Source organism: Chanodichthys erythropterus, chromosome 4 (assembly GCF_024489055.1).
Source record: "Chanodichthys erythropterus isolate Z2021 chromosome 4, ASM2448905v1, whole genome shotgun sequence".
Classification (NCBI taxonomy): Eukaryota; Metazoa; Chordata; class Actinopteri; order Cypriniformes; family Xenocyprididae; genus Chanodichthys; species Chanodichthys erythropterus.
The window spans coordinates 33,851,401-33,876,932 of NC_090224.1; the positions used below are offsets into that span (position 1 = coordinate 33,851,401).

The following is a 25,532-nucleotide window of genomic DNA, read 5'->3' on the forward strand; positions in this document are numbered from 1 at the left end:
GCATTCACATGTCGACAACAGAACCTAAACTGAAATGGGTTAGTCAACTGAGATCTCACTGATAGAGGGAGCGTAGTGCTTGGGTTGAGGATGTAGTTGATTTTTGCATGACCACCAGTAGATAACATGCCAAAATGCAAAATGGGGAAACAAAATTTTTCTGACCTATTTTTTATTTATTTTTTCACACTGGTTTACATTACATTTGCATTTATAAATTTAGCAGAAATTTAGCAGAAACTGACTCACTACAATACAACTGATTCATCCACAGGAGAACATAAACGTAATTTAAGATGTAACAACATTTATTTATTCATTTGAAATTATTAGTTCATCCAAAAATTCTATCATCAATTATTGACCGTCATGTTGATTTTCTCACTTGTGGATCTTTAGTTCATCTTTGAAACACAAATTAAGATATTTTAATGAAACCTGAGATTTCTGTCCCTCCATAGTCCATTCCATCTAAATCTGACACATCAAAAAGTACATAAAGTACTCAATCAAGGTTGGGTGAACTATGCCTTTAATTAGGAATAGTTCAACTAAAAATGAAATTCTGCCATCATTTACTGAGCTTCATGTCATTCCAAACCCATATGGCTTTATTTGTCTTGCACAGTTGGAGTTCATGTTGTACATGTTGCTCCTTTCCATATTATGAGAAGAAGGTCAGCACAAAACAACAACAACAAAAAGTGTGCTCATTAAAACCAATGGCATTTGGTTGTATGGACTAATTTATGGTGATTTTTGTCAGTTTTGGACCTTAACAGAATCATTTTTTTTTTCACAATTTTTCTTGCTTGAGCTAGTGCTTTAATCAATCTTGAAATGCTCAGTTAAATACCCACTGAAATCGGTAAACATTAATACTATGTTACACAGGCAGTACTCAATTCAGCTTTACTGTGTCTGTTTACTACAGTATTGCATGCTGGATACTGAGGGAGGGAAAGGGTGAAATAAGCAGATAGCAAAGAAGAAAGGATAGACAAGGGGTAGAAGATGAGGCTGGAGCAGTTGAGTCAAGAGGGGCTTTGTTGAGGGTTAGAAAGTAGAGGTCAAGGGTAAGTATTGGGAATGACTGGGAATGTAAAGCACATTGTTGAAGAAGAGTGAGCCATGTGTCAAACACACAGATGAGTCACTGCCTAGCTGAAAGTACAAGCTAAATACCACCGGCTGGCTTGCTAGTTCAAATACTTTAGCTTCATGTCTAATATGCAAGTTCAATACTTAAAGCACTGATATACTCATGGCGAAGTTCTTTTTCGCCAATGATGTTTGAAATACGTAAACTGTTAGCGAACATCCTGACGGCGTCCACGCTACTGAGAGTGGTGTTTAGATGGCTTTGTAAATATGTGCTGCGTGATTTCCTCACAATAACCAAATTAACACAACAAAAATGAGAAAACAGCAAGCATTTTTTAAAGAAAGCATAAGAAAAGCATCTGATCATAGCAATGTGGATATGCTTGCATAAGTTCTGCTATTTGTCACTCTAGTAAAGTCGAGTCACGTTTATTTATTTAGCACTTTATACAATAGATTGCTTAAAAGCAAGAAGCTTTACACTATTAAACATGAACAGTGTCAGAGTCTCATTACATCAAAAGTTAAGTCCGCATATAATTTACATATGACGTCACCAATACAAACCAATCAGATTTAATGTTATCGTATTAGCAAATACTATTATTATACCTAGATGTTGCACACAATAAATAACAAATAAAAACTAACTTACTGACATTAGCTTTACAATAATTATAAGTAATGCTCAATGAACACACAAACTGTATAAATCACTTTAAGTTGCTATTTAATTCTGTATGACTGTCTTCAACAGCATCGCAATAGTCACCAAACAATCACATAAACGCCTTAATAAGCAAATGTTACTCAGCTCTTTTTACAAACAACACTGAGCGCACTGTATGCTAATTACAATCTCTGACGATATCAAGCATTCTGTCATGTCGCAATCCCTCACGCAGCATCGGATCCGCGAGCGCGCGCAGAGTTGGACTCATTCCAGCCGCGGGTGCGCTGATGCGGTTATTTTTACTGATTTAACATACATCAAACAAACACATCGATTTCACAGTTCAGTCTTTTGAAATTGTAGGTTTTGCTTGTCAAGTAGCCTAGTTTACTACAGAGCAAACAGGAAGGCCGTCCATCTCGCTCAACTGATTCTTCCATTCTTCTTACCTTCGATGGTGACTCTTCTTGTTTGCATGTGTTCCTTCATTGTATGTTTCTCATTTTGTTTTTCTCCTCTAATAACAAATTTGACCATTTTTGACCAGGCTTAAATTTACAAAATTAATGGCTACTGTTTGAATTCTTCCTAAGCGCGCACTTGTGTTTGTTTCATTAACTGAGTGATTGCGTCATTAGCCTACATTGCCTGATGTCTGAAAATAATAAATGCTCACCAAAATTATTTTATATGACAAATAAAGCATTATAGCTCATTTATATTTATTTAATTCACTTTAATTTAAATTTTAAAACAAAAATAAATTGTATGCTATAATTTTTTTTTTTTTTTAAATTGTGATCGGCATATCGCGAGCCGCATTTACATTCGTGACGGGCCGCAGGTTGAGAACCACTGCTCCACACCCATTCAAACGCTTGCTGCAGTGAAGTGTCGCGGATCCGGACCGGAGTCCGGACTTTGAGAAGTGCTGCCCTAGACCAATGGTAGTACAGAAGTGTTTACCTGCCCCAGCTTTGGCAAGCTGTTTCGAACTCCCAAAATGAACTCCAAAGTTACTTCGTTTTAACCTGATTTGTTTGAAATGACATCACATCAGTATGTTCTTTGATTTAGCTTGAAGTATATCAGGCCTTTACTTAGGGCTAGTGGTTTGTACAAATCCCTTACCATCAGTATGAGCAATACTAATTGTCGTCTTAGCAACCACTACCAACAGTATGGGGAAATATGATGATGCAGTTGACTGTGATGGTTTTCTTTTTCTATCTGTAGCCTAGCAGTAGAGTGCTGCAGGGATGATGTATTTTTGTAGGCCAAAACCCGGACATGAGTGACCTGGTTCCAACATCCTGAAGCCAGTGGGGTTTTTTGAATGGGTTTTTGGTTAAATGCCTAAAATTAGGTCTGTGGTGAACACAAGCTCAAGATCATTTTTCATGTTTTATTCATAAAAACATAAAATACATCAGTAATACACACTTGTGATTTTTAAAAAGCTTTTACGTGTCTTGAAAAAGGAGGTTGCTAACAAGTGGCTAAATGGGACTATAGAGGTTCAGTCAGGGACATTTTTTAACTTTAGTTAGTGTGTAATGTTGCTGTTTGAGCATTAACAACATCTGCAAAGTTACAACACTCAAAGTTCAATGCAAAGGGAGATATTTTCTTTTACACAAATCGCTTTTTAAGGACTACAACAAATGGCTGGTAGGGACTACAACGAGTTTCTTCCCAGGTTGGTGACATCACTAACCCTAAAATGTACATAAACCCTGCCCACGAGCACACGCAACAAAGGGGGTGAGGGCCATGTTGGCCCGAGAAGAGGAAGAGTTATTGTAGTAGAGTGTTGTTGTCATGCCGTCATTTTACACCAGACTGCTTCACAAACAAGGGTCAATTCAACGCTGGATTGGCACAAAAGATTAACATGACGGCACATGCTAGTTGATGAGTTGAATCAACTCTACAGCAACTTCACAAAATGTATCCACTAACCATTCAGAAACGTCCAATTGCCTTCTCGAAGTTGTAACTTCTTCCTGAGTAGACTCCGGTTTGAACAATGTAAGGCTGAACACCGTTACTGACAATCCTCATTTTGGCTGCGTGAGATTCTCCAGCTTTGTTGTTTTTGAGCAAAACTTTTGTTGGTCACTGAGCCAATATTCCAAATCTGCAATAATCCAAAAGCCAATGGAAAAATCCTGTTGGGTTTTTGTCAAGGGAACCAGGGTGATGTTAACTTCCGGGTTGGCCTACAAAAATACGTCATCACTGCAGCAATCTATGCCACTCATGATTATACCTGCATTCTGCCCTCCTCCCTGGATGCCTTTAACTAGGTCTAATCCAGTGGGACTTGCCCTCTATTTTGGGAAATAGTTCTGTTTTAGATCTGCGCACACCCTATTTCCACTATCATCTTTATCATGCATAGAGACTTCATCTCAAACCTGGAAGTTATCAGACCAAATGGAAAACACATTTTCCATGGAAAAGTCTAACCATCGTTGTATTGTTGCCTCTTTCGAAATAGACTGGATAAAGAACAAAAATCAAAAGTGCTTCAGGTCCACCATTGAATCAGCCACATGCTGACAAACAGAGCTACAATGGTGTTGACACTTTTCTGGGGTAATCAAACTAAGATTTATTTAGATATCTAAGACTTGTTTAGATATATGTCTGCTCTTTAAACAGGGGTAGGAGGTATTTTAACATCACTCATAAAGAATATCAGTGATCCAGCTGCAGTTCCTCTACTGGACTGTTTTATTTATAGAGTGCACTCATGTAATCTGCATATAGATGGTGAATATGAACTGGACTGGATTATGAATTGACTACTTTCTGGTTATTTGACCCCATATGCTAAATGATCCCATAATTCATAAATGTACAGGCCAGTACAAGTTTTGTGTAAACGTGCCATAAATATCAGAGTATGAGGGTCGTGAAGGGTGTGAGGAGGTGGGATGAGGTTTATGGTTTCACTGTAAAACTGGACTAGTCCAAGTATGCAAAGTCTCTGGCACTGTGCCTCAGACAGGGACTCTGTCAGGGTATCATGTGAGGGAAGTTTCATGTGTACTTTTTTTTGGAAGGAGAATTGTATTTTGGCTTGCACAATGATTTGTCTGCCTATTGTATGTTTACTTGTGTGTGTTTTTTGTTTTTTGACATAATGATCAATGCTATATTCTCAGAGATTTCCTGCCAAGAGGCTCAGGAATTGTTACAAGGAGACCACTTGTCCTTCAGCTCATCAGTTCAACTACAGGTATGAGTGATACTCACATACACACACATTTTGGTTGTGGTATTTAATTAGTGATCAGGTACCAAACGTTGTTTGGAATAGTTCAGTATAACTAGGCCTGTCGCAATAATCAAAATATCGACTTATTGCACAATATGTGTACATGACCTCAATAATTTTTGGTACGCAGTATATTGCCCATTATGTCAAAGCCACAATTCACTCTTCTGGTTCAAATATAAATGTCACAGTGCAAAATGGTTTTACTGAAATAGTTTTAGCAACAGATGTGGCCTGTTGAGGCATCTGTGCCTTTGTTCATATGGACATCTGACTGCAAAGTAAGGTTTGTTTTTTCATAAATAGTGTGCACCCTTACTTTACGGAGAAAAGAAGGACAGGGAAAAAATTTCAAGTGTGTTTTTTTTCTACTTGTTACAGTTTGCACTTTTTTTAATGTTTATTTACTATTTATTAAAGTTTTTTATTTATTTAGGATATTTAATTTCTATGGTCTGAAGAATTAAAAGGTTATTGTAATTTGAAAGTATATAGGCCTACTTGCTTTATTATGCTGTTTTATTATGATTATATATTCAGTGGCATAAAATGGTCTTAAAATTACAATAATATCATTTATCGCAATTACTTCTGGGACAATATCAAAACAAAAGGTAGTTATCATGACAGGCCTAAGTATAACTCGATATATATGTAGTGCAGTTTTTTAAAACTTAAAATATATATATATATATATATTTACATGTGTTGGTCATGTAATTACAATATCATCAAAAATTTCACTTATTTCCATTCAAAAAGTGAAACTTGTATATGTTCATTCATTACACACAGACTGATATATTTCAAATGTTTATTTCTTTTAATTTTGATGATTATAACTGACAACTAAGGAAAATCCCAAATTCAGTATCTCTGAAAATTAGAATATTGCTTAAGACCAACACAAAGAAAGGATTTTTAGAAATCTTGGCCAACTGAAAAGTATGAACATGAAAAGTATGAGCATGTACAGCACTCAATACTTAGTTGGGGCTCCTTATGCCACATATAAGCAATGTGGTGTGGCATGGAGTCGATCAGTCTGTGGCACTGCTCAGGTGTTATGAGAGCCCAGGTTGCTCTGATAGTGGCCTTCAGTTCTTCTGCATTGTTGGGTCTGGCATATCGCATCTTCCTCTTCACAATACCCCATAGATTTTCTATGGGGTTAAGGTCAGGCGAGTTTGCTGGCCAATTAAGAACAGGGATACCATGGTCCTTAAACCAGGTACTGGTAGCTTTGGCAAAGTGTGCAGGTGCCAAGTCCTGTTGGAAAATGAAATCTGCATCTCCATGAAGCTGGTCAGCAGCAGGAAGCATGAAGTGCTCTAAAACTTCCTGGTATACGACTGCGTTGACCTTGGACCTCAGAAAACACAGTGGACCAACACCAGCAGATGACATGGCACCCCAAACCATCACTGACTGTGAAAACTTTACACTGGACCTCAAGCAAAGTGGATTGTGTGCCTCTCCTCTCTTCCTCCAGACCCTGGGACCCTGATTTCCAAAGGAAATGCAAAATTTACTTTCATCAGAGAACATAACTTTGGACCACTCAGCAGCAGTCCAGTCCTTTTAGTCTTTAGCCCAGGCGAGACGCTTCTGACGCTGTCTGTTGTTCAAGAGTGGCTTGACACAAGGAATGCGACAGCTGAAACCCATGTCTTGCATACGTCTGTGCGTAGTGGTTCTTGAAGCACTGACTCCAGCTGCAGTCCACTCTTTGTGAATCTCCCCCACATTTTTGAATGGGTTTTGTTTCACAATCCTCTCCAGGGTGCGGTTAACCCTATTGCTTGTACACTTTTTTCTACCACATCTTTTCCTTCCCTTCGCCTCTCTATTAATGTGCTTGGACACAGAGCTCTGTGAACAGCCAGCCTTTTTTGCAATGACCTTTTGTGTCTTGCCCTCCTTGTGCAAGGTGTCAGTGATCCTCTTTTGGACAACTGTCAAGTCAGCAATCTTCCCCATGATTGTGTAGCCTACAGAACTAGACTGAGAGACCATTTAAAGGCCTTTGCAGGTGTTTTGAGTTAATTAGCTGATTAGAGTGTGGCACCAGGTGTCTTCAATATTGAACGTTTTCACAATATTCTAATTTTCTGAGATAATGAATTTGGGATTTTCCTTAGTTGTCAGTTATAATCATCAAAATTAAAAGAAATACACATTTGAAATATATCAGTCTGTGTGTAATGAATGAATATAATATACAAGTTTCACTTTTTGAATGGAATTAGTGAAATAAATCAACTTTTTAATGATATTCTAATTATATGACCAGCACCTGTGTATATATATATATATATATAATTGTTAATCCAATGTTGTATAAAAATAAAACACACACACACACACACACACACACACACACACACACACACACACACACACATATATATATGTATATATTTTATATATATATATATATATATATATCTATATATATATATATATATATATATATATATATATATGTATGTGTGTGTGTGTGTGTGTGTGTGTGTGTGTATTTTATTTTTATACAACATTGGATTAACAATTATTTAAAAAAAAAAAACTTTCCACCCTCTTAAGTAAATATATAATTTACTGAGTTCATATGACAACAGAGTAGGATACTGCATTTTAGTTAGGCTTTTACTATGGACCTAAAAATATATCAACCAATAAACAATCTAAAATTTAAAACAACAATACAATAAAGACACATTCAACAAATAACCAATTATATATATATATATATATATATATATTTTTTTTTTTTTGTTAAATCATTCCCTAACTCCCTTCATCGAAAATGATGACTGCTCAAAAGCTGTTCTACATCTTGGTACACTACAATTATTTACGTTTATGCACCCCTTATAGTAACTCCCCTTTCTTAAACTGTTTATGCTTTATAAACGCATTTGTTAGATCATAAATGGCACACAGCTAGATTTTTGCCCACTACCCTGATTTCGCCTGGTATCTAAACACCTTAACCTGCGTTCTGTCGACTAATTGAAGTGTGCATGTGTGATATGTGACTGGAAAGCATTCTTATACAGCACAACCAGCCACAGCGAGTGTTTTATAGGGGAGGACAAATATATCGCAAACTCTGACTTTTCCTTGACCCGAGAAATATAAAAAATGTGTTCTCATACAGCCAAAGGAATTGTAGATACTTCAAATATGAGAGGAGAAAGAGTCTGTGCAAGTTTCTCACTGACATTTTGAAATACTCTAGGGTTTTTAATGCTTTATTTAAAATCACAACTCACATAACACATAGAATACTCTGAGTCAAATACATGGATGCTTACATGTTAAAGTCACCACCGGGGAATAACCTGTTTTTTTTTTTTTGTAATACAGTTTTGTAAACACTGATTAATTGTATTGCCAGGTTATTGATTTGCATGTAAATTGGTAAATAGGGTTCTTTCAATAAACTGATTTTTGCTAGTTATCAGCATATTGGTGTGCATGTAAACATACTGAGCATGTTTACATGCACACCAGTAAGCTGATAATATCAGCTTGATATTGAAATAATATTAAAAATTTCCCTGTTTACATGCAAACCAGTAAACTGACAATGCAAATAAACTGCGTTTAAATGACTCTGTTAATAAATCAGTTTATTTCCCTGTAGTAACGCCAAACATAATAATTTGCATATCTGACTCTGAGTACTCCATATGTTATGTCAGTTATGATGTAAAATAACGCTTGCAACATGTCAGCAAAACTTACGGCTCATATATTATTCTCGTGCAGTTACAGATTCAGTACGTATCACACATGCGTACTTCAGTAAGCCGACAGAAAGCAGGTTAAGGCATTTACATGTCACGCGAAATCAGACGTGCATGTAAACGCACTCGTTAACTTTTGATCCATAATATTCAAAATTTGTTTATGTGGAGACACTATTGGTGTCAAAAATGAGAAACATCAACACCATTTTGGTTTCAAAGTGCAAGTTTTTGAAAACTATACTGTTATAACACTATACTGTTATTGTATAGTGTTTCTTTACAAAGTGACATCCCAACTAGTTGTCTGGCATGCATTTTTGTGGATCCGTGTGAATGAACGAGGACTGTTTTGGCAATGTTGTTGTCTGTATGCAAAACCTTTCAAAAACGCAAAGGAAAAACTTCTGTTTTTAGTACATTGTTGTTATATAAATGTACAATGACATGACACAATATGAAAAATGTGTGTGTGTGGGGGGGGGGGGGGAATCATCACATACATAGACAATTTGGCTACTTCGATGGGTACATAAGTTCTAATTATACAACAGTAGTTCAAATTTGTTCTAATAGTTCTAACATTTTTTAATGTCAGTACATTTTTATCGGGATTTCAATATTATACCTCAGAATTTAAAATAATTAACCTTCTATATTTGATTTTAGTTAACCAAATCCCTTAAGGTAATAATATTCTATACAGGTTAATTTTATAATCTGTCCTATATAGCCAATATCTTGTGGTCTATGGAGAATGTGCACTGAGCACTAGAGGGCAGTGTCTTCTATGTTAAGATTAAATTCAGTCAGTGTATGGAAAGAGGAGAATTGTCAGATCTTTGAATTTCATGAATTACAAACTGTTGAGCTGTCAGTTCCCTAAGGAACTATCAGCTTATACTTTCTCTAATTTGTACTTTCCATTCTCCAACACAGAACATGCAGAGTTTCTGCACTGTAAAGGAAAGAAATTTACAGACTTCGATGATGTCCGACGGGAGATTGCAGCAGAGACAGACAGAGTCACGGGAACAAATAAGGGCATATCCTCCATTCCCATCAACCTTCGTGTCTACTCTCCAAATGGTATTATTGTCAGAAAACAACTAAACATTAAAGGGATAGTTCACCCAAAAATGAAATTTTTGTCATCATTTACTCACCCTCAAGTTGTTCCAAACCTGTATTCTTTCTTCTGTTGAACACAAAAGAAGATAATTTGAAGAATATGGGCAATCAAACAGGGGCAAAATGTAAAAAAAAAAAACATAATATGGAAGTCAATGTGGTCCATCAAAATTTTGGTTACTGCTGTTCTTCAAAATATCTTCCTTTGTGTTCAGCAGAAGAAAGAAATTCATATAGGTTTGGAACAACTTGAACGTGAGTAAATGATGACAGAAAAAACTTTACTTTTTGATTAAACATTTACAGTTTAATGTGTCCTTGCTGAATAAAAGTATTAATGTATTTTTTAAAAAAGTAGTAAAAGTATATTTGCTTTCCTTTTAATGTTGTTCATGCTTTGGAGAGATCTCATTTTGACTTTTTCTTTCCTAGAAGTATCTCAGACCAAATAACTTGTTTTTCTCATTTTCTTTCTGCAGTTTTGAACTTGACTCTGATAGATCTTCCAGGCATAACTAAAGTACCTGTGGGAGATCAGCCTCCTGACATTGAATACCAGATCAGAGACATGATCATGCAGTTCATCTGCAGAGAGAATTGTCTCATCCTAGCTGTCACACCCGCTAACATGGATCTGGCTAACTCCGATGCTCTTAAACTGGCCAAAGACGTGGATCCGCAGGGTGAGTGAGAAAGAACGATTATGGTTCATATCTGTCCTCAGTTATATCCCCTTTTGGCCCACTCACATCAACATAATGTTTTTCCTTGTTGTTTTTCTGCCCGCTTTGCTCGATCTTCCTGTCAGGCCATCGCACCATCGGTGTGATAACTAAGCTGGATCTGATGGACAAGGGCACAGATGTCAGGGACGTTCTGGAGAACAGGTTACTGCCACTACGCAGAGGTACAGCGTACATGTAGAAATGTGCTGTCAGTAAAGGCCTGTGCAGTTTGCTCTAAGATCTGGGCCACTGCCAAGCAAGTCTGCTGAAGGCTATAGTGGCTAAAACAGGGCCAGGTGCAGAGTCTTCATGCTTCCTGCTGCTGCCTTAATGCATTAGACACACAGAAGTCCAGCCATGGAAGAGGGTTAAGACACTCTAGAAATCCTATTCGTCAGTCATGTGTGCAGATCGGATACAATCTCACTTTTAGTTGTAGGACCTTGACTTTTTCTTTTTTATTGGCTCACAACACTGCTGAACTCACATGTTCCCACCTCAAGTCTAAAGTTCTAGAGATTTTTTTCCATAACAGAGCTGAGCTTATGCTTTTCCTATGCCGGTGGTTCTCAACCTTCCTGACTCAGGCCCCCCATTGTCCACAACAATATTCAGAGTCCTCAACAACAATATAAGTTTTCTTTGGTACATCTGCTGTCATATTTTGTTTTCAAAACTTTTTTTTTTTTAAATTTACAGATACTTGGCATGTCTATAGATTAAATAAATAACTAAAACAATTATAAAATAATTACATTTCAGAATTCCAGGCATCCCACTCTTTTTAACCAATGAATTTACATGACTTTTACATGACAGTCGTTCGTGGATTACTGAAGAAGATTTAAGGATAAGGAAATTTACTCACAATTCTTACTTGTTTTACTCACAATTTCTACCCAGTAATATATTTTAGCGATTAAGAGATACTTTATAGATATTTAGGCATAACTAGGAAAATATATATTCTTTAAAAATTCCAATGGTGTTTTAAAATTTTATTAATTTACATGGCTTTTCTAGGTCTAGAAAATCACAATTTTAAAATTAAGCTACCTCAGATTTTCCAGTAACATGTGAATTCTGGTTATTCAAAAAAGAAAAAAGTGGTTAAGGGTGTGAATTATATCTAAATAATATCTTAAATGGTTAGTTCACCCAAAAATGAAAATTCTGTAATTAATTACTCACCCTCATGTTGTTCCACACCCATAAAACCTTCGTTCATCTTCGGAACACAAATGAAGATCTTTTTGATGAAATCTGAGCGTTTCTGCAGGGTTGCCAACTTTGGGACTTTGGCTGGAGTGAGATTCTGTTTGCGCGTGTGCGGAGAAAATGTTTGGTAACCCTAATTTTAAAAATCAATGTCAGTCCATGTTTTAGTATCATTGGGGTGAAATAATTTATTTTATTTTTTGTCAGTTTTGTTACCTGACAGGGGCGGAGCCAGACATTGTAAACATTAGGGGCTTATTCCAAATCTATAGTTGTCCAAAGACATTTCAATTTTATATTAATAGCTTTAATGACACTAAAGGAGCTTTTGTTGTCGTGTGAAAATCTACATTATTTGACACTGTAATTTGTAAAAGTTTGTTGGATGTACCTCCGCTAGGGGGGTCCGGGGGCATGCCCCCCCGGAAGAAAATTTTGTACATTTTAAGGTTAAATGCATCAATCTGGTGCACTCTGGAAACTCAAAATTAAGAGCTTCAACCCATGTACAGTGTGCAAATTGAACAAAGAAACAGCATTGACTTGTACCTGGACATTAAAAAGGGTTCAAACATTTTTTTTTTTTTTACAATACTTTTGTACTCATTTCTTTTTAAAAGATATCCTTGAGCTTTTATTTTGATCACCAGATCACCAGCTGATCGCGTGCACAAATGCGCGCTCTTCTCTTTAAAACACGCAGCACAGACTGTATATATACTTAATCGCTGTCTTTTGCTGTTTTATAAAGGCACAACGCCATATCAAAGTATGTTTTAAATTTTCAGTTCATTATGAAACGGTGGCGGCAGCAGAGGGTCATTAATGGAAAACAATGAATGAATGTATAGCTGATAAATGTGCTAAAGTGTTCATATCGGTTGTTATATAACAACGTATATAACGTACTCGGTTACTTACGTAACCTCGGTTCCCTGAGAGATAAGGGAACGAGTATTGCGTTGCAAACGCTATGAGAAAACTCCTTTTCTCGAGAAAATAACGGCCATGGTGTGTAAAGCAGAAGCAGCCTGGCCAGCGGCGGAGTGTGCACGATCCGGGAGTGCTAAAGACGTTCTGTGCTTGACGCTTTGGCCGCTCTGTATATTGAGTGCGCGCGCGCGCGGCCGGGGCTCTCTCTCACTTCTCACTCGCAACTGACGTATCAGGTGCAAGGTTTTCAGCCAATCAACGATCAGAGAATACTGCAGTGAGAACGTTGTAGGGAGATGTAACAGCTGTGGGCCTTAAACTCCTCTCCTGTCATTAATACGCTGTGGTCTAGTCATCAACAGAATGTAACGGATTGAGAGGGGAGAAGAATGGATTTTGGCGTGACATTTCTTGCGTGTGCGTGAGAGCGTGAGATTGATGCTGAAAGCATGAGTGTCACGCCAGATGCGTGAGAGTTGGCAACCCTGGTTTCTGTCCCTCCTACTAAATTTTGACACTTCAAAAAGTTAATAAAGAAATTGTAAAACTAATCCATATGAATTGCATAGTTTAGTCCAAATTTTCTGAAGAGATTTGATCGCTTTATATGATGAACATACTTAATTTAGGCTTTTATTCACATATAAACTTTGATCAGCGAACATAAACAGAACCTCAACTGAAACTACTTGACGCATGAGAAAAAACTCAAACGTGCTGCGTAACACACGAGAATGAACCTAATTGGTTCTCGCACACATCAAGCAAACATGCTTGAGCTTCTTTTTACCACAACTGATGTGTGAGTTGATGAGTGTTTATATGTGAATAAAAGCCTAAATTCAGTCTGTTCATCATATAAAGTGATCGAGTCTCTTCAGAAAATTTGGACTAAACTGCTCAATTCATATGGATTAGTTTTACGATCTCTTTATGAACTTTTTGAAGCATCACAGTGGTAGTTGCGTAGCTGTCTATGAAGGGACAGAAATCTCTCAGATTTCATCAAAATATCCTTATTTGTGTTCTGAAGATGAACAAAAGTCTTACAGGTTTGGAACGAAATAAGGGGGAGTAATTAATGACAGAATTTTCATATTTGGGTGAACTAACCCTTTAATGACTTTTCTTTAAAACAAGTCAGCTTCATTTTAAAACAAAGAATGTATCTGAAAGAAAGATACATACTTTTCCCCCCTCTACTTATTTTGTCTCCCTGTTGTGGCTACAGGTTATATTGGTGTGGTAAACCGTAGTCAGAAAGACATCGAGGGAAAAAAGGACATCAGTGCTGCTCTGGCTGCAGAGAGACGGTTCTTCAAGTCACATCCTGCATACCGACACATGGCAGACTGCATGGGTACACCATACTTACAGAGGCTCCTCAACCAGGTGACAAGAGAATGATACTACACAGAACTTTACAACAAGTACCACATGAGTGAAATACATAAGAGCCTACAGATGGAAATGATAGCTTTAATTGTATTTCTTCTCTTTTTCACTCCTAAACCCCTCACATATCTCCCTAGCAACTTACCAACCACATCCGTGACACATTACCAGCGTTACGTAGTCAATTACAGAGTCAGCTTCTCTCACTGGATAAAGAGGCAGAAGAGTACAAGTATTTGAACCCAGATGACCCCTCACGCAAGACCAAGACTTTAATGCAGTGGGTTCACATGCACATAAACTCAGTCTAATTCAGAGAATAAATACACATGCACAGATAAACACAAACAAATATGGACACATAAACACTAGTCTTTTCTATATTGCAATAAACAAGACCGTTGTTTACTGCCTAAACACAAACACACTGCAGATAAGACCAGAACTGAAGAGGCCACACAAGCAAACACATACTGTTCATTTGTTATCCAGGCTGATACAGCACTTCGGGCTGGATTTTGAGAAGCGGATCGAGGGATCTGGGGATCAGGTGGACACAGTGGAGCTTTCAGGAGGAGCCAAAATCAACCGTGTCTTTCACGAGCGTTTTCCCTTTGAGCTGGTTAAGGTAATTTGTTTAATTGCTCATTAATATAGTAAATATGCTGATGTCCTGATGTTTATGTTGCACTATATCAGATGGAGTTTGATGAGAAGGAATTGCGAAGGGAGATCAGTTATGCTATTAAAAACATCCATGGCATCAGGTATGTGTCACAAACATATATTAACTTATTTCAGTAATTTTTTGTTTATGTTGTGCTGGCTGTTATGGCAGTCATCTTGAACTTAAAATGTTTGTTAATAAACAGATTAAATTTTATACATATTGACTCTCTGTATGTCTTCCTCTACCCCTCCTTCTCTACCTTTTTATTAATTTATATTCATATTCAGAACTCAATTTCATATTATGCTATCTCCTGTATTTCATTTTCTCTCCCCTCTTTCTGATCCAGGACAGGACTGTTCACACCCGATATGGCATTTGAAGCCATAGTGAAGAAACAGATCGTGAAACTTAAAGGACCGTGTCTCAAGTGTGTAGACATGGTGATCCAGGAGCTCATCAACACAGTACAACAGTGTACCAACAAGGTACAACATACTGTTATACTGAGTGCACTTTTTAAAAGTGTACTCAGGTGTGTTAAGAATCAGTCCTAAAAGTGTAATCTTTAAGTACACTTAAAGGTGGGGTAAGTGATATTTCAAAAACATTGTTGATATTTGAAGTCAACCCAAACAAACACACCCCTCTCATCATAACTCCACCTCCAAAAGTCACCCTCCAGTCCTACCCGCCCTCTGCTGAGTCGGTCTAGAACACCGGAACGCGAGGCGAGTGCACTAACAAGGATGCTAAACACTGCATTAGGGGTACCAGCGCAACTCTTACTAGCTGGCCTCCGTTACACACGCAATGCAAGAGTGGATGTCTGTTTATCATAGCAGAAGCGCAACAAAATAATGACAAAAAATAAAGCGCACATGATGAATGAATGACAAGCAAGCACAAAAAATGAACGTACAGTACACAAGAGTAAATACAAACAAGAGTTTGTTGTTAGTGGCCAACAGCACAGCAGCTCCAGACAATCAATGACACTCAAATGCAGTGTTACTCACGTGTGGAGCGGAATCAAAGCAGTCTTCACTTATGTTTTCAGGCCTTCCCTCTTAGCTCTTACCAGCGCTGGAAAGCTTTTCTAATATTTAAACCTTCATTTCAGTGATATTCTTCTAAGCTTTTCTCTTTTTTATTGTGTCTCGTCTCTATTTCTGCAATCTTTCTTCACTTCTCCCTCTTGCTCATTCTCTCTCCTCGACCGTCATACATACGCCCCCTAATGCTGATTGGCTACACACGTTTGTTGTTGTTTGTTGGTGTGTCGGTCCAACTAACTTCCAAACAGCATTTTTGACATATCGCTTACCCCACCGTGAGGCCTTTATATGTATAAATATATGTATAAATATAGGGGTTTTTTTAATAGTTTTTTTAAAATATATATTTTTTGAAGTTTGAAGCACGCTGCAGATGCATATTCAATAAAACATTTTTTCACAAAGAACAGTAAGACAAGGAACTTTAATTAAATCTATAAAGAGGGTGGTGATAATGGTTTTAGATTTTTTAATTATTATTATTATTACTCTAACTTGTTTTTGTGTGTGTGTGTGTGTGTGTGTGTGTGTGTGTGTGTGTGTGTGTGTGTGTGTGTGTGTGTGTGTGTGTGTGTGTGTGTGTGCGCGCATGTCCTCAGTTAGAGAGCTTTCCAAAACTACGGGAGGAGACTGAGAGAATAGTGACCACACACATTCGAGAACGAGAGAGTCAAGCCAAAGACCAGGTCAGACTGATAAATGCACACAACCATTCAAATGAATCACTATTAGGGACAGATTAGTTATGGATGAAATTAACATAATGAGCATTTTGATTACAAATTATTGTTTAATGTTGTATCTTGTTGTGCATTTGCATGTGTTTGTTCACTGAACAGGTTTTACTCTCACTAGAGATTCAGCTCTCATACATCAACACAAACCATGAAGATTTTATCGGATTCGCAAAGTAAGTTTTTAACGGCAAATGACAATGACAGAAATAAAACACACGTTTTCAACATGACATGAGAGATTTCCCTCCTTTTACGCATTTCCTTTCAGCGCTCAAAAGAAAACCAATCAAACGTGCAAGAAGCCTTCAGCAGGGAACCAGGTGAGTCAAAGTGTTTTATGAACTACTGTTGATACTGTATGAACCTGGTATAGATCAGAAATCATCAGCGAGCAGGGTTTGGACAATCCTACTGAGTCTTTACTGGAAGGAAATCATTTTTCTGCTCAAGCTCTGTTGCTCTCTTGTTCATCTGTCTCACATCAGATAATATGTAGCTTATGTATGTCTAACATTTGTGTTTTCACTACAAGTGTTGTGCTGTGAATGAATATTTGAATTTCTCTCTCTCGCTTTCTGATGCACATCCTGATTTTGAAGAGTTAGATGTGTTCCTGGGTCAACATATTTTGAACAACATTCCTGTCCAAAAATTATGTCCTATCCCTAACCCTAAACCTAACCCTACAAATAATTTATCCCTAAAATGAGAGAAATCTTAGGTGAATAACACTGATGTAGAAGCACCTAACCCTGATTGTAAGCCAAAACTTGACATAAACTGTAAATTTGTCCCTCAAATCTGATGAAAGTTGTTCCAGGACCAACAAAGATGTTTATCCAAGAACATGTTGCACTCGATGAAATCAGGTTCTGCCTCTCTGACGGCTGTTTTTTGCCCCTATTCTGTAATCAGCTTTCATGGCCCCATTTGTTTAGAATTAGATCTATACTAGAATAGGATGAAATTGGCTCTTAACAGTTATTAAAAAACCATGAGCCCAGTAGAGCTCAACAATGGCTGCCCACTTCTTTGTGGCCTTAGTTATGGAAGTATATTTCTCATTCTTTTTCTCCATTTGACCAAGCAGGGAGTGGCTTTTTGAGTGGCTCACCAATGTATTGCATATCTTCTAACACATGATATGCAAGAAAAGCTCACACAACAGTCACTTTCCAAACAAGCAGTTTTCTGTTGATCAACATAAGGAATTCCATTCCAAAATCTTCATGGGGAAATCTTATTGTCAAATTCACAATTATGTGGATTCCTATTGAAATAACTGTTTTTTTGCTTTTGAAATTTTCAGAACAATGGCAAATTTGACTGCACCGTTAGAACTCTTTAGCCTCTGTCCTGTTTCAGTTTTAATTGTAGTGCTTCACTGGGTATTAACTCCCTGAGGTCCGAAAACGCGCCGATGCGTTTTGCAGGATTTTTTTCACATTGCAGCAAAACAGACTTAAAATACTCTGTCATTTCTTGTCATAGAGACATAAGTAATATATCAATTGAAACTATAGAATGTCTTCTTTTATTTCTGTACACTCAGAGTAAAAACACAATGTTGTGCTTTTTGTAAAATAAAGAAAACTAACATGATGCGTGATCTCTCCTCTCCTTCTGAACGAAGTCCAATCTGATAGTTCTCAGAAAATGAACTGTAACTTATGAATACTAATGACAAAAAAATGACACTTATGTCTAAAGAAACGTTGAAATGTCAGGTTTTAAATTGTGCAAGTCAAATCAAAAACAAACATTCTGTGTTTATGTAAACTGTATGAAAAGAGAGCCATGTCAGAAGTCTGAGATTCAGCTCATTATCCGCTAATGCGGCCACGCCCATGGAGCCAACGCTATTCAGACGCAAATTCAGAGGCAATACTTGTATGCATCATCTCAATCGTGTATTTATTGTCCTGAAAAGTGTTTATTTGGATGTTAAAGCTGTGGTTAGCGATCTCTAGAAGACATGCCATTAGTTCCTGTTTCATTTTCTTCTTTATATGAATTTGTGGCCTAAGGTGTACAGAGCACCCTCCGGCTGCAAGTAAGAATTAAAAACACAGTATCCAGCACTCATAGTGATGACAATAAATATTACTTCTTAGTATAGAAAATTGACATAAATATATAAGAATCCATCAATATTTCTCCAAATGTGCATGCTTTTAAGCTAAAAGCCTACATGAAATGCCATAGAGGTAACATAATTGTTCAGACACTTTGCATCACAGAAATACATTATATTTTGAAGAATATAATATAATACCATTATTTTAAATTGTAATAATATTTCACAGTATTGCTGTTTATGATGAGCTGAGACATGATTACAGAGGGTTTTTTCACAGCCTACCTGACTGAAAGGCCTCATTAATATGCAAGTCATTTCAGGTCATTATTATGTGATTATTTTGTCTTCTCAGGTGTAAATGGCCCACTATTCATGATGATTCACGCCTCCATGCATACTGTGTTTCTTGACAAAAAGTGTCTTACAAAAACTAAATCAATATATTGTTTTATATGAAGGAGTAGGCAGCATAATTTTTACATAATTCTGAAGCAAAAACTAGTCTACAACCTCTAATACCAAGAAGTCTTGTGAACACAGATTTAAAATTTAACTTTTTTTGGCCTTATTTCAGTGACTTAAGTTTTTTGTTTTTTCAATAACCACGCATAAACATTATTCCTTCAAAAACACAAACATGTACATACATGTTCCTCACATATTATTGTAGCCTAATTTGTGCTGAATACAGTGTAATGACACTTTTGTCATTTATCTGTTTATGAACAACTGAAAAAAGCACAAATGTCAGGACATGTCAAAACTTCTCCAAGCCCCAAATCAGCCTCAGACTCCAGAGGGTTAAACAAGATTTTTTTTAAAGTAGGTCTGTTTTAAAAAGTTTATATGCTAAAAGTCAATTTGCAAGTGGAATTTTTGAATGGCATTTTTCTCTGCACCAAAACTTGATCACATGATTCTAAGGACAAACATTTCAGTCCATTCCAATGTAAGTTGCTCTTTCTCATCTTCGATGTCCATTTGAAAGGAATTTTCCAGGTTCAATAATTTGAACAAATCAAGTCAAAAAATGTTTTAAAAGAAAGTAATACTTTAAGATTGAATCTTTAATCATTGATATCTCTGCTAATGATTCATTCAAACAGATAAAACAGAAAATGAAATCCATGGCTTTGACCCATTGTGGTAATTAACACATTACAGTGTTAGGTAATGATATATATTAGTTGATAGGGAATTAATTCATGATGACACATTTAATAATTAGCAATTCATATATGACTTAATCTATTAATCAGACTCTTTATTAGTTGCAAATGTAATAAACATTAATGAATGGTTTAGTTCTTCATGAGTCATACATTAATGCACAGATAATCATGAATTAATGCATATTAATGCACCCTTTTTTTTTTTTTTTACCATATTTAAAATAAATACCACTTCCTATCATTTGAATGGTAATGTATGTACTGTACTATGACGCACTCACAGTGGCAGTCTATGGAGCAACTGGAATAAATGTTAAAATATACAATTTCAAAAACATAACCACAATTTAAAGGGATAGTTCACTCAAAAATGAAAATTATCCCATGATTTACTCACCCTCAAGCCATCCTAGGTGTATATGACTATCTTCTTTCAGACAAACACATTCAGAGTTTTATTAAAAATATTCTGGCTCTTCCAAGCTTTATAATGGTAGTTAATGGCACTCATGATTTTGAAGCCCAAAAAAGTGCATCCATCAATCATAAAAGATATCCACATGGTTCCAGGGGATTAATAAAGGCCTTCTGAAGCAAAGTGATGCGTTTTTGTAATAAAAATATCCATATTTATAACTTTATAAACTATAGTAACCAGCTTCCGACAAACATCTGTACGCAAGTCGACTTACGGTGGAAACTCTGACACGATGCTTGACTTTCGCTCTCGCGAAATAGGGCTGGGCAACAAACTCAAGCTCCTCTTATATTGAAATCCTTTGATATTTTTATTTAAAATTTCTTGATTTGGACTTCTAATTTGTGACTGGTGTTTTGTTTTGCTCTATCCTCTGAGCTTCCGCTTTTGTCAATACGTCATGCGCCGCAGAGGTTACTGGATATTTTTAACTCCGATTGTGTTCATCTGAAAGAAGAAAGCCATATACACTTAGGATGTCTTGAGGGTGAGTAAATCATGGGGATAATTTTCATTTTTTGGGGAACTATCCCTTTATTGAACCTGAAGCATTCCTGTAATTTTTTAAAGATCTTCAATGTTCATATCTCCTGCACACACTCACATAGTGAGTAACACATTCATTGAGCGCTCACTGTGCTGCATAGTTGCTTTTTGCTGTATGTATAATCTTTACTAATTCAAACCTTCCATTGCTTAAAAATTGTATGGTATTTTTAGTGTTGTAATATGACATAAAAAAATTGGGTTGAAGGAATCAATGTGGAGTTCCAGCGTGCCAGGAGAGATGCCCATGCTCACTGGTGCCACCTTAATGGTTTTATTCTCTCCTCTCTGCTGATGTTTTAGGGTGCTGCCCCTCCTCCACCCAGTCAAATTGTACGAGTCCAGTGTCTGTAAGCCTTACCTACTGTCTACCAGCGTCACATAGTTTTGTGTTTGTGTCTATGTATGTCAAAAAGCCTGTATGCCTCTGAACACAGCAAAACCATATCTTCCTCTTCACCGCTTTCTTTTCCACCCTTTGTCTGGTGCTGCCGTCACATAAATCAAAGACATTCTGGGACTCAGAAATTCAGATTTTTACGACTCCTGCTAAAACACTCCCTGAACATTGTTGTACAGTGTGTTTGTCATGCACTACACTTCCCTAAAGACTCCTCAATCAGTGCAGATACACACAACAGTCCAAAACATGACTCAGTTGACCTTTGAACTCTTATTCTGAATCCTGATTTGCCCAGCAGTGTCTTGTAAATCCAAACAGTCTGAAATCTTAAACCACATGCTAAAACCTTATACCTGTTTCATTTATCCTCCTATTCATCGTTTTAATGTCCACGAATCACTGAACTTTAATCCTGTTCTTATAGTGTACTGTCTGTGAATGAACCTCCTTAAAGTTTGCAGCCCTGTAAGTACAAGAGTAAACAGGCTTGTGTGTATGCGGGCGCTAATGTTAAAAACAGGTTGGAATCTCAAGCTCGTCTTTGATCTCAGTCCATTTGGCCTGTGTGTGAGTTAGCAATTTCTGATTTTGAAGAATGCTGCAAACTTGAGGTTGGTACAGTCACAAAATAAAGATATTTTTTTTATTTTTTTGTGTGTTATTGTTTTTTTGTTGCTGTTTTTGAAGGTTTAATTGAAATGGTAGGTGAAGCAATGCTTTTGTAGAAGATTTGTACAAGAGTTACTTTAATATTTTATCTACTGATAACCATTTTTAGAAATCATGCATGCATCATGGCGATGCTTTTTTTACTACATTTCATCTCTTCAGCTCAGGTTTTTTAATACTATTTTAAGGTGAAATCTATACATTCTGTGTAATTTGAGAATAATCATACTACTTCTAAATGACTACTGTCCATAATGTTGCTGAACTGAATGAATGACGCACAGGATAAAACTGTGTTTTGAAAGTCATGATCAGCCTAAATCAGCCAAAAAATGACACATATTTCCTACGGGATGTTTTGGACCTTTCCCCTTTCTCCCTTTGCCATCCCGACCTTCTGTTTCCTTTTATTTCTTCACCTCCACCCTCTCATCCCTTACTTTTTTCTCTGTCATCCTCTGCCCACTAGCTTTTATTATGTTGCTTTTGTTTTCATTTTAAGGGTTATTACTATAACTGTACTCTAACTGTATATATACTATATACTATCTATCTATCTATCTATCTATCTATCTATCTATCTATCTATCTATCTATCTATCTATCTATCTATCTATCTATCTATCTATCACTATTTCCATTCATTCATCCATCCATCCATCCATCCATCCATACATCCACCCATCCATCCATCCATCCATCCCTCCATCATAAAGGACCAGTAAAATTTAGTACCTGGATACAGATTTGCCATGTTCTTTAAATTCACCTTGACATTTTTGTTTCTTAAAGGACCAGAGATTCTCAGCCTCTGCCTGTGTTTTTTTTAATGAACCTTGAACCCAGACTTTTCACCTTTGACTTTTGCCCCTCAGGTGATTCGCAAGGGCTGGTTAACCATCAACAACATCAGCCTGATCAAAGGAGGGTCCAAGGATTACTGGTTCGTGCTCACCGCAGAGAGTCTGTCCTGGTTTAAAGATGATGAGGCGAGTAATTACAGATTTAAATGTGATCTTTCATTCGTTTAATGACTTTATGATGATCATGGTAAAATACAGTTGTCAGTGGTCTGCTTAAAGTTCCGTGCCAGGTTGCGGTGGAACTGATTGGCTGGTCTCTGTGTCAGTCACACTGTGTGGCCTGTCAGGCGGGCTGCCATCTGTCTGCCTGTCTGTGCCTGCTGTACAGGTGCAGGAAGTTCTGCACAGCAAGTGTAGACAGGCAGACAGACAACGCTCTCAGTCATTGGCAGCACAGCCTGCTTCTCCCGACCGGAAGCCGGAAGCAAAGGGGCAAGAGAGAGGACAAAGATAATATATTACTAGAATACAAACAGGCCTTTTCTTTTCACATCATTGCATTTAACAAACATTCTCATTGTTCTCTTATGCAATTTATAATTTTTTTCTCAAATAAATCAATAATTGTCTGCTACAAAAAGTAAAAATGACACTGAAAACTCACAGTACTCTTAACCAAGATGGTAATTTAAATGCAGTAACTTTTATTGCTAGATTATGAAACTCTTGTATCCACTTATCTTTCACTCAGTCGTTCATTTCTCATTTTGTTGAATCCTTCTTTCCTCCTTTCTTAGCATTTTACTTGCTCCCTTTTCCTCTTATACCCCCACCGTTTCTCTATGTCCATTGGGAATTAAGGCATTTGGTCTGGATCACCCTGACATAGCTGGAAGCCCCCCAAGTCAAACTAACACACAAACACACACACATACTCAGACACACATGGTTATTGATATACACAGAATCTTAAACACACACAGACGCAGACACACTAACGCTCACCGGTCGTCCCGACTGCCAAATGCATGCGACTATATAAGCAAACACTAATTTTAATGAATACTGAAACTCAAAACCCGTGCGGTACTTCAAACAGAGGAATTCGCATAAACATGGGTATGTTTTTCTGAAAGTCGCACATCGTTAGGCTCAAAATATTCAGATCCGAACATATATAAACTCTGAATTTAATCAAATTGATTATAAGTATTTAGTTAGATTAATGTTAAAATGATTGGTTTCCTTTCAAATTACCATTGAACTTTACACAAGTATTAGTGGACTTAAGAAGTTGGCTGACTTCACAGTTCCTCATGTTCTGCTGAATCCATTATTGCAGTGTGTGCATGATCCCTTCAGTTCCAGAATTGAATTTAAATTTGCAATTCAAATTAAAATTTGAATGTATGACTTCATATCACACTGTCCATCTCTTTCCCTGTCTATCTTCTTTACTTTCTCTTCATTTCACTCTGTCTCTGTGGTTGGCAGTCTCACTGGGGCCATACACATTCCTTGGTGGAAAATTGTAAGACTTTGTCCAAACACCATCCAGCCTCCTAGAGCCTGCCGAAAGAGAGAGAGAGAAGAGAGAGAGAGGAAGAGATACAGCCCCTCACCCCTTACAGCAGATCACATTGCAATTCTCACACATTCTATGTGCACATACACACATTCTTGCATTTAAACAGATCACTTCTTTACCCTTAAAAATGTTCTCCAATACAAACTGGCATCAGACGTTCCCTTCCTTTCTCTACATCTGTCCCGTTTCTGATGGCGTTCATGGCCCGAGACTGCTGGTTTGGGTTAATCAGCGCCCAACACTAAACAGACACGCATTCCTTCAGTCTTCCCTCTCTCTCTTTTTGAGCCGAGCTGCATGAGGGAAAACAGATGACTTGTGCACCCCTCCACTTCTGTTAGCATACGGCATAATCACGGTCTTCTCAGAATCTTACGGCATGCCAGTTAGCATGCGTCGGTTATGCTGAGATCTGGACAAATCTTGCTACTCGAAACCTTCAGAAGGGCCTTCTGAACATCTCAAGACGAAAAACTAGCCGGATACCCAGAGCTTTATGCATGCACAGCTCGGCCTGAGTACATACGTTTACACATAAACGGCGGGAAAGACTACTAGAACGCTTTTAACATGTAATATCATTCGCATGCCAGGTTTAGCTACACGTAATGTGGCTGATGTGATGCACATGCCTCCTTTTTGGTGGGCGATCACCTAAATTCAAGCTCTCAATCATCAAGAAACTTCATGTCTGTGTCATTAACGCCAACTTCGAGTCCACAGAGACATGCAGTATTGCCAACACTGGTGTAGAAAAAACAAACCAAACATAGCAGAGTCTGACTTTTCACCTGCAGTTGTTGAGTTTGTGTGTGTTTTTGAGAGTTTGCGCCGGTCCCCTATGCAGCGACGTGAGTCCATGCACAGTCTAACCAATGTGCAGACTACTGTACACCAGTATGATCCTGAACAGGTAGTCTGAACACTGGGATGACGGAGCAGGAGATAGTTCCAGCCCTCTCTCTCACTTTCTCTTTCTCTCTCTCTCTTTTCACCTCTTTTTCTTTATCTACTTCAATCACTCAGTCCAACCCTGCTGGCCCCGACCTTCACAGGAGGCGGTAGAAGATGCAAAATAAACACGACAGAAATAGTCTCCATTGCTTCT

The 25,532-nt window shown here is 37.4% G+C and overlaps 1 protein-coding gene across 6 annotated transcripts in view; it reads left to right on the forward strand.

Annotated features, from left to right (window-relative positions):
* The window catches only part of dnm3a (dynamin 3a), a 63,180-nt gene that overhangs the window by 5,879 nt on the left and 31,769 nt on the right, over positions 1-25,532 (forward strand). For 4 of the 6 annotated variants that reach the window (XM_067384806.1, XM_067384804.1, XM_067384807.1 and 1 more), the window contains 13 exons: positions 4,951-5,024; positions 9,758-9,907; positions 10,429-10,632; positions 10,758-10,856; positions 14,057-14,217; positions 14,358-14,500; positions 14,713-14,848; positions 14,920-14,987; positions 15,240-15,378; positions 16,548-16,634; positions 16,788-16,858; positions 16,954-17,005; positions 22,909-23,022. In XM_067384806.1, coding sequence (XP_067240907.1) covers positions 4,951-5,024; positions 9,758-9,907; positions 10,429-10,632; positions 10,758-10,856; positions 14,057-14,217; positions 14,358-14,500; positions 14,713-14,848; positions 14,920-14,987; positions 15,240-15,378; positions 16,548-16,634; positions 16,788-16,858; positions 16,954-17,005; positions 22,909-23,022 — 1,498 coding nt within the window. Of the gene's footprint in view, positions 1-4,950; positions 5,025-9,757; positions 9,908-10,428; positions 10,633-10,757; positions 10,857-14,056; positions 14,218-14,357; positions 14,501-14,712; positions 14,849-14,919; positions 14,988-15,239; positions 15,379-16,547; positions 16,635-16,787; positions 16,859-16,953; positions 17,006-21,264; positions 21,312-22,908; positions 23,024-25,532 lie in introns of those variants that run through there. The other 2 variants (XM_067384809.1, XM_067384808.1) reach the window with 2 other exon arrangements.